This window comes from Cucurbita moschata, unplaced genomic scaffold (genome assembly GCF_002738365.1).
Source record: "Cucurbita moschata cultivar Rifu unplaced genomic scaffold, Cmos_1.0 Cmo_Scf00023, whole genome shotgun sequence".
NCBI lineage: Eukaryota > Viridiplantae > Streptophyta > Magnoliopsida > Cucurbitales > Cucurbitaceae > Cucurbita > Cucurbita moschata.
The window spans coordinates 1,155,461-1,164,975 of NW_019268539.1; the positions used below are offsets into that span (position 1 = coordinate 1,155,461).

The window sequence follows — 9,515 nt, forward strand, 5'->3', positions numbered from 1 at the left end:
ATATATATATATATATATATATATATATATATATATATATATATATATATATATATATATATATAGTTAAATTTCTCTTATGGGTTGATTTTCGAGACCAAGTCAAAGGTTTAGAGAATATTAACGGTCAAAGCAAATAGAGAAACATGGTTGACTTGTTCTCATTAGTCAATGTTTGAGAAAACTTTCATTCTTATTTCTCGATTGTTTTGAATTGCTCAAACATTAATTTTTTAAAAAGAAAAAAAAAAGACAGTTTAAGTTCTATGTTATCATACAATATCAGTGTTTTTTTTTTTAATAAAAAAATATATGGTAATAAATCTATTTAAAATATTTTATCATTAAAAAAATAATCATAAACTAACTTTAACTATTTTAATTTGTTATTAAAATAAGGTCTTCATTATTAAAATAAGGTCTTCAGTACATGCATGCCACGTTTATTCTATTCGGTAAGAAAAAGTTCATTTAAACATTTTCATAAACGGCATCATGAAATTAAAAGTTCGTAAAATTCATTTCAATAAAAATAAATATTAATGAAATAACAATAATTTCACAGTAATCAAAACTGTCTTGATTTATCATAAGGGTACAATTTAAATAGAAAATGCAACCTTCATTCTCATGTTCTGCACAACAACCTCGTCGTCGTCGGTATAAAGTGTCTTATCTTTACTTGAAAAAATAAATAGTATTTAAAGAAATATAGTAACCTATTGTTGAGGTCGATAAATGCAATCATATACAAATATTAAATCCAAATCAACCAGCCTCGAAAGAGTCTAAAAATATTAAACTCAAGCCAGATCAGTTGAGAGGTCGAGCTAGAGCTGTCAAAAAATGCATTTTTCGACTGGCTCTAAATTGCTCAAGTGGGATGAAACGAAGCAATTGTTGTGACTCTATAAATCAATGACTTCCCTTTTATCCAAGAGTCCAACTCTCACTCTCTCGATCTACAATTTTCATTTCTTTCTAATTTTTGATCGTTACATAGAGAAATTAGAATTGAAATCGTTATCTTAATAATGAAAGCACAACAAACAAAAATTAAGCCTTTATTCCATCGTCTTTTTACATTAGTCTTTTATCTTTGCCTGAAAAATTGTTATAATGATGATAAGATATACTAAATCAGTTACCATATTGGTTAGAAAACGTGAACACATGCAACTACCGTCTTGAAAATGTTTGCTGAAACTACTACATCTAAATGGTGGTGAAAGTTCTCTATTTATAATCATTTGCCAATTGCATGAAGTTGGTCACAAACTGTTCTGAAGGCACGGGCCTACTCAGCAATAAGTTCGGTGCCACGTTTCATTAGCTGCAAGTCATCCTTGAGGCTCAGTTCACGAGCTTTCGAATAATGGCTGAACGTAGTTTCCAACGCAAGCTAAACATCACGTGTAGTGGAGAGACCAACGACAACAACAATGGCTTTCTCGGTGAGAGAGTAGAGCAGGAGACAAAGAAGTTGTTGATCGGCTGCACTCCACGCCAAATATTTGGGATTGAGTGTTGAGGAGGTTTCTAGTTTAAAGCGAGGTGGTGGAATCATAGTTCCATCAACATAGCCCAGCATGTCTTGACTCTCAAGGAGAGGGAGAAGTTGGCTTTTCCAAATAAGATAATTAGACGAACACAATTTAATAGTGATCATATGGATTAGAGTGTTGAAAGGAAAAAGATGATAAGAGGATTCGGAAACCATAGAGAAAAAAGGATAAGGGTTGTTAAACCGAAAAAAGCTCTGATACCATGAAAATGTTTGCTAAAACCACCTAATGGTGTTGAAAGTTCTTTATTTATAATCATTTCCAATACAGATAATTATGGTAAATTACAAATAATATGAAAAGAACAATAAAAGAGGAGAATAATAAATGAATACAATATATTTGTCTATAATAAAAGGGATATGATAGGCCGTCATATAAAGCAAATATCTAGATATTTGTCTTATAATAAACAGTCAACTATTCTTAACAAGTCTCGTGTTTTAATGGGTCTACTACCTTAGATTCAAATTTGACTCTCAAGTAAGTTTAAATACATAATAATTTGTTATCAGGTCACTTGAATTATCGCTTAATGTTGTTATATGAAGCTTAGATTCTTTTTTAAATATGATATTAATTATAAATTGAATTGATGTTTAATTAAATTTGACTTTTATCTTACCATAATAACAATTTTTTTTTTTATATATCTTACTTGAAATTATATCTTGATTTAAACATAGATTCCCATTAAATTATAATTTAGATGTATACAATTTTCCACGTCAGGAACAAAAAAAAAAAAAAAAAAAGAGACAGAAAAAGAATAATTGTGTTGTCGCTGTAATTGGTAATGAATTTTTGCTACCCTGAAACGGAGTTGACCTCTGCCGCCAGCTCAGCGGTTCCACAGGCGGCCGACAGCCGTTGATTGAGTTCATCAACCATTGCATCAGGCACAAACGGCGTTCTACAGAGTGGACACGTGTCGTGATTGTGATTGATCCAACGCTCCACACACCTCCGGTGGAATATGTGTTTGCAGTTCATCAGCAACCGAATCTCCTCCGCGCCATCGAACTCGTAGAAGCAAACAACGCAATTCTCCGGCGGGTCGGAAAGATCCGAGAGTTTCACCACCGGGAGGAATTCGCGGAGAATGACGGCTGACGGAGGAGGGTTTAGAGGAAATTGGATCTCCGGCGGGGTGGATTCGCGGCGGAGAAACGGCGGCAGCCACAGGAGGCGGAAACAGGACACGACGAGGTGAGTCAGGACGTCGTGAACGGTGAGCAGAAGGAGGAGGATGCTGGGGAATAGCTCCTCCGTGTAACTCACCGGAAAGCCCATTATCGGGGTCGGGTCGGGTTTCTAGAGAGAGAAATCTAGAGAGATTTTGTTTTGGCAGTTACGGTAATGGCGGCTCTGTTTGTAAAGTGGGGATTTGATTTAATATATAGAGAGTTTGGGAAGGCCGGGTGGGAGATGATAAACTCACACGGTAGTGCGATGAGGGTGATGGAAATGACCAATGGAGCCCACTCTCTCTTTTTTTTTTCTTTTTTTTTAATTTGTATTTAACAAATTCAAACCTAAATTATTTTAAAGAGAATTAAAATCTTTTTTTAAAGAAAGTAATACACCAAATAATATTTAATCATTTAGGTATTTTTCAATTTAATAATCATTCATAAAAGCTCGACCTTTAAGCAAATTAATAATCATTATTTTTCGATAGTGGTTAATTGTGCTTTATTTTGAGCAATTCTATGTTAGGTAACCTCTTCGGATTTCTAAGTTGTGTTGGTATGTGAGAATAGTCTTCACTCTTAGAAGCGAAGAGTAAATAACATAACCATGTCATGAGGCTATGCGTTTAAAGTAAGAGACTATATCCGGTATCATTTTCTCTCTCCTTTTTTTTTTTTTTGTTCACCTAAGTCGAGTGTGTGCTATTATGCGATCCAGATAGAGTTGCCCTAACAACGTCAAATATCACTTCTTGTAAGCGAGATTGGAGAGGGCGGTGTTTGGTCAACGTGACTAGATTTGTAGCGTATTCCTCACTTATAAATCCATGATCATTCCCTAAATTAGCCGATGTGGGACTTTCATCATCCAACACCTCCCCTCGAACAAAGTGCGTCTCCCCTTAATCGAGGCTCGACTCCTTTGGAGTCTTAGTCATTTTTTACGGCCTTCGAGGAGGCTTGGCTCCTTTTCTTTAGGAGTTCTTTGTTCGATATTTGAGAATTTACCAATCTATTGGCACGACTAAGTTTAGGGCATGACTCTAATACCATGTTAGCAATCAACGACTCTCCACAATGGTATGATATGTTGACTCTCCACAATGGTATGATATTATCCACTTTGAGCATAAACTCTCATGGCTTTGCTTTGGGCTTCCCCCAAAATGCCTCATACCAATAGAGTTAGTATTCCTCACTTATAAATCCATGATCATTCCCTAAATTAGCCGATAGGGGACTTTCATCATCCAACAGTAAGATCCTATACTCTTCCTTTCTCTCTCTTCCGTAAAATAAATTCGGATCCTTATAAATTCAAATTTTGATCTAATAGCTATTCACACTTGTAATTAAGCTCTTAGTTGAAATGTTTTTTTTTTTTTTTTTTTAAGAATGAGTAAACTTTCCACTGGTTGTAAATTGTACTACGACTGCCCTCTTACTACGAAAATTCAAATCTAAAGAGGGTACATATTTGCAAAACAATATGGAACAAATCAATTGTATTGACCCGGGGTCGGATACGGAGCATAACCCGTTGGCGGATAGCCTTGATAATGAGCCGGGACCGGGTAGCCTTGAGCCGGGGGAGGGGGCGGGTATCCGAATGGTTGTCCAGACACCGTAGGAGGAGGATAACCATCCGGATCAGGAACCGGCTGAGTCATCCGAGACATCTCCTGTGTAGGAGGCACAGCCATGGCTGGTTGGGGTCCAAAATTGCCATCTCTTTTGTCCAGCTCAAGCTTGTGCTGTGTCTGCAGTTCCCCATAGCAACATCAGAAAAAACATAATAGGTTGTTGGGAGGAGTCCAAAGGGTAGCGTAAAACAAAGCCATGAGAGAACATATGCTCAAAGTGGGCACTATCATACCATTGTGGAGGTTCGTGATTCCTAACATAGCAACAGAGTCATGCCCTTTAACATAGTCATGTCAATAGAATCCTCAAATTGTGAGTCTCGAAGGTGTAGTCAAATGTGACTCAAGTGTCAGAACAAAAGGTGCAGGAGTCGAGCCTCGATCAATAGGAGGCTGTTTGAGAGATACATAGAACTTGGGGGTGGCTCTATAATGTAGTTTGTTCGAGGGAGAAGTCCCCACATTGACTAATTTAGGGTTAGAATCATTAATTTGTATTGTAATGTACTACTCGTTTAACGGTAGAATTCATGCACGCTACTACAAAGAGTTCAAGTATTTGTTAGTTGAACACGACTCTCCACAACAGTATGATATAGTCCACTTTGAGCATAAACTCTCATGGCTTTTCTTTGAGCTTCCCCAAAAGGTCCCATACCAATGGAGATAGTATTCCTTGATTATGTACTCATTGAATTGAAGAACTAAATTGAAGAACGAGATGATCTATAAGGTGTAAATAGATGTTTTCCGTTCATATATTGACGGTAGAAACTATATTAAACTTCGTTATAAATGTTAATAGCGTTAATCCTACTTTCAAAGTTCATGAGTATTTTTTAAACACCATACTAACGGTAAAGATATCTTTGAACTTTTAAAAATTCTAACCGGACATAATTTTTAACACTCGGGCGTACCTGCATGCACGCACAGACGCTGCAAAACAAACGAACAAATTCATAAATGATAGTATGATTCAAAATATGAAAAGAACTTCAAGATTGAAATGCAAGCCCCTTACGTGCAGTAGACAAAGTTAGATAAACAGGACATTATATGTGCGGTCTCTTGAAGTTCTTCACTTCCAAGCAAGCAAGCAATTAATGAGCATATGCAAGCCAGTTGTGAGAGGCACAACATAAAGCCCTGCAAAGTAAGCCCAAACATGTTAAGGATAGTGAAAAGAATGAGATGCGAGTAACTCGACGAACGAATGGATCGAGAGCGAAGACGTTACGATGATGCAGTTATCACACTCAGTTGTCTGTATATTGAACTCGTCTTGCAACATGAAACGCGTCGATGCAACCGAGTTAGTAAAGCAACAGAAAACCTGAATAGAGTTCATAATCAAAACACGCGATTCTTCAAACTATGACCACAAAAAGATGACTAAAGGCTTATAGGAGATGACGGTTCTCGATCGATAAATGTACCTCGGTGCATAGACAAGCTGCAGGACATTTACTTTCTCCACACTTGCCACTGCAAGGCATGTAGCCACCACAACATGTGTATCTATGATAGATTCATCGAAAGGTTTAGAAATGGTACATGCTTTATCTTATGATAAAATTACGAACCGTCGTCGAAAATACCTCGACATATCATTGTAAAGAGCTCGTTTTCGCAGAAGGTATGAAACACATGGGCCACTTTTCACAAAATCAAGAAATATTGTAAGAAAAACCATATCGAAGTATTCTACAAACCTAGAAAGCAAGAAAAACCAATACCATTTTGAATACTATAAAGCTTGCACGTATTTACCTAGAAATCACGAACCTCCACAATGGTATAATATGAACTCTATTCAGGTCTTCAAACTATGAACTCTATTCATACCTATAGAGATAACGTTTCTTACCTATAAACCCATGATCTTCCTCTTAACTAGTCAATGTGAGACTACTCTTTTTAATAATCCTCAACAATCCTCCTCTTGAACAAAGTAACCATAGAGCCTCCCCGGAGGCCTATGGAACCCTCAAACAGTCTCCCTTTAGTCGAGGCTCGACTCCTTTCTCTGGAGCCCTCAAACAAAAATACACCATTTGTTTGACACTTGAGTCACTTTCGACTACATCTTCGAGACTCACAACTTCTTTGTTCGACATTTAAGGATTCTATGACATGGGTAAGTTAAGGACATGACTCTAATACCATGTTAGGAATCACGAACCTCCACAATAGTATGATATTGTCCACTTTGAGCATAAGCTCTCATGGTTTTGCTTTTGGGTTCCCCAAAAGACCTCATACCAATGGAGAAAATGTTCTTTACTTACAAAATTCATGATCTTCCTCTTAATTAGCCAATATGTAGCTACTCCTTTCAATAATCCTCAAGAACTCGTGTCCACGAACTTAACAAACCGTTTCAATTACAGAAATCAAAACTATAACTGAGAACTCATCAGAGAACAAACAGCTTACCAGAATATAGAAAAGCAACAATCTGCAAAAAAGAACAAGATAATGTTCTAATTAGAAACCCCTCAAATAGCAAAGGAACCAACAGCCGCCATGGTTAATCACATGGAAAGGAACAGAGCAAGAGAACAAAATCAACAATGATTCGATTTAGGTAACTTTTTCCCTATATCATTTAACGAAACAGAGAAAGAAAACCCAACAAAAGAATCAACTACAAACCCAAGATTTTCAGCACTCATCCCAAAAAATCAAAGCAATCAAACAAAAAATCACGAACACATACAAGATGGGTGGGCAGCAATGGCGCCCATAAGATCAGTGTGCCATAAATTTCTATAGCTCTGACGAAGCTGCATTTTATCGACATAATCAGCCTGCGACGCCATGGTCGAACAGCGAAGGAGCCGCTTCGAGACTGAAATTCGAAAATCAAAACACAACCCAGATGGGGCTTTGAGGCGAATTTGAAAAGGGTTAAAAGAGGAGAGACTGAAGTGGAAGCAAATCGACCTCTAAAAATGGCAACTGAGTTTGAGAGGGAATAAATTCCTCTTTTGAGCTGTATTAAGCGCCAGAGAAGATGAATCTGTGTGCGGCGGCCGTGGTATTATGGAGAATTGAATCGAACGCCATTGGGCACTGCAACATGGAATTCTAAGGATCTTCACAGCCAACAATGGAGCTTTGCGCGTTGGGGTTTCTTAGCGGTAAAGGAAGGGATGAACTCGGAGGACAACCTTTTTTTAGTTTCAAAAAATATATTTACTTTACCTACTTCTTTTCCTAATTTAATTTATAATTTTTTTTTTCTTTATATTTTTAAATAATTAGAAATTGTTGGACGAAGTCCACAGCCGATTTAGAGAATGAGATAAGCAAATACATATTCCTTGAGCCACTGGTAGATGGCTTCACAAGAGTTGTTGACAGCATCTGTTCAAGAGAGAGCATTAGGCTACACAAGAGTTGTTGACGGCATCTGTTCGAGAGAGAGCATTAGGCTGACATGAGCGACATAAGCTCTGGTACTTCGAACTTGGAATGAGCATAACTTCTCACTCTCATCCGAAAGAGAACGAGAGGAAGAGATGTGTGATTTAGGAGCAAGGGAGTACCTCAATGTCATTCTACGAGCAAGTGGTGGATGAAAGGTGAAAGAATCAAATGTAAAGGCATTGAAAAGATCCATAAGAGAAGAAGGAAAACCGAGGGTTTCGATTCGGTACTCGTCGGGAGAATTGGGTCGAGAGATCCAAAAATCATGAAGTCCAACCCCTTTCAACCCAACCCAACAGTTCGAATTGTGTTATAGGCATACGGCCATAAGCAACACACCTTAGACGAATATGATCGTGACACTAAGCACGTGCATTTTCTTGCACATATTAATTATAGCTTCGAGGTTTACAAGTAATAATAGTTGGATACAAACTCAAAAGTCGCAATCAAGTGGAAGTTAACAAAGAATTAGCCAAAAAAGAGGATCATAGCAATAATTGGTGAATAATGAACTTAAAGGTAATATTGATGACACAATTGTGTGATGTTACAAATATTATTAAGATAAACAAATGAATAAAGACAAAAGTTCATTACTAGGACATAATATTTTGAATTGAATTTGATGAACAGTCATGAAACAAATGACTCCAAATAAAATTGGTGATTACTGGAGATGAGACTCGTTAGTAGCCCGGAAACTGTGGTGGAGGCGGCGATGAATACTGGAAGCCGATATTTGGTGGGAGAATTAAGTCCTCGAACGCTGGCGGTGGAGAAGAATCGGGAGCAGGAGGTGGAGATTGTTCTGGAGGCGGTGGAGATTGCTCTGGTGGCGGCGGAGATTGCTCTGGTGGGGGCGGAGATTGTTCTGGTGGGGGCGGAGACTGTTCTGGTGGGGGCGGAGACTGTTCTGGTGGGGGCGGAGATTGAACGGGTGGCGGCGGAGATTGTTCTGGTGGCGGCGGAGATTGAACGGGTGGGGGCGGAGATTGTTCTGGTGGGGGTGGAGAGTAAACGGGTGGGGGTGGAGATTGTTCTGGTGGCGGTGGAGAGTAAACGGGTGGGGGTGGAGATTGAACGGGTGGCGGCGGAGATTGTTCTGGTGGCGGCGGAGATTGAACGGGTGGGGGCGGAGATTGTTCTGGTGGGGGAGGAGAGTAAACGGGTGGGGGTGGAGATTGTTCTGGTGGCGGTGGAGAATAAACGGGTGGGGGCGGAGATTGAACGGGTGGCGGCGGAGATTGTTCTGGTGGCGGCGGAGATTGAACGGGTGGGGGCGGAGATTGTTCTGGTGGGGGAGGAGAGTATACGGGTGGAGGTGGAGATTGTTCTGGTGGCGGTGGAGAATAAACGGGTGGGGGCGGAGATTGAACGGGTGGCGGCGGAGATTGTTCTGGTGGCGGCGGAGATTGAACGGGTGGGGGCGGAGATTGTTCTGGTGGGGGAGGAGAGTATACGGGTGGAGGTGGAGATTGTTCTGGTGGCGGTGGAGAATAAACGGGTGGGGGCGGAGATTGAACGGGTGGCGGCGGAGATTGTTCTGGTGGCGGCGGAGATTGAACGGGTGGGGGCGGAGATTGTTCTGGTGGGGGAGGAGAGTATACGGGTGGAGGTGGAGATTGTTCTGGTGGCGGTGGAGAATAAACGGGTGGGGGCGGAGATTGAACGGGTGG

The 9,515-nt window shown here is 39.6% G+C and overlaps 4 protein-coding genes across 5 annotated transcripts in view; 1 reads left to right on the plus strand and 3 right to left on the minus strand.

Moving 5' to 3' along the window:
* Positions 1-9,515, plus strand: part of LOC111460099 (mitogen-activated protein kinase homolog MMK2-like) — an 18,890-nt gene that overhangs the window by 7,566 nt on the left and 1,809 nt on the right. The window lies entirely within an intron of this gene.
* On the minus strand, positions 2,247-2,919 carry LOC111460104 (E3 ubiquitin-protein ligase RHA1B-like). Its single transcript, XM_023103207.1, has one exon. The coding sequence runs from the start codon at positions 2,856-2,858 to the stop codon at positions 2,373-2,375; it is 486 nt and encodes a 161-aa protein (XP_022958975.1). The 5' UTR covers positions 2,859-2,919; the 3' UTR covers positions 2,247-2,372.
* Positions 4,171-7,573, minus strand: LOC111460102. 2 transcript variants are annotated; one of them, XM_023103206.1, is made up of 9 exons: positions 7,351-7,573; positions 7,124-7,255; positions 6,841-6,862; positions 6,003-6,059; positions 5,841-5,922; positions 5,642-5,737; positions 5,426-5,550; positions 5,322-5,340; positions 4,171-4,518 (listed from the first exon to the last, which is right to left on the minus strand). In XM_023103206.1, the coding sequence occupies exons 2-9, from the start codon at positions 7,224-7,226 to the stop codon at positions 4,258-4,260; spliced, it is 765 nt and encodes a 254-aa protein (XP_022958974.1). In that variant the 5' UTR covers positions 7,227-7,255; positions 7,351-7,573; the 3' UTR covers positions 4,171-4,257. The 2 variants fall into 2 exon arrangements, with proteins under 2 accessions (XP_022958974.1, XP_022958972.1); XM_023103204.1 differs by lacking the exon at positions 7,351-7,573 and having other exon boundaries at positions 7,124-7,344.
* LOC111460105 (pollen-specific leucine-rich repeat extensin-like protein 1) overlaps positions 8,413-9,515 on the minus strand; it is a 3,005-nt gene continuing 1,902 nt past the window's right edge. The window contains exon 2 of the mRNA XM_023103208.1: positions 8,413-9,478. Coding sequence (XP_022958976.1) covers positions 8,526-9,478 — 953 coding nt within the window. The 3' untranslated portion in view covers positions 8,413-8,525. The remainder of the gene's footprint in view (positions 9,479-9,515) is intronic.

Excerpts from the sequence above, each read along its gene's own strand:
- LOC111460104 (XM_023103207.1), bottom strand. The coding sequence starts at position 2,858 with ATGGGCTTTCCGGTGAGTTACACGGAGGAGCTATTCCCCAGCATCCTC.
- LOC111460102 (XM_023103206.1), bottom strand. The coding sequence starts at position 7,226 with ATGGCGTCGCAGGCTGATTATGTCGATAAAATGCAGCTTCGTCAGAGC. Across the intron at positions 5,738-5,840 it reads CAGCTTGTCTATGCACCGAG|GTTTTCTGTTGCTTTACTAA; the intron begins GTACATTTATCG and ends AACTCTATTCAG. Across the intron at positions 5,551-5,641 it reads AGTGTGATAACTGCATCATC|GGCTTTATGTTGTGCCTCTC; the intron begins GTAACGTCTTCG and ends CTTACTTTGCAG.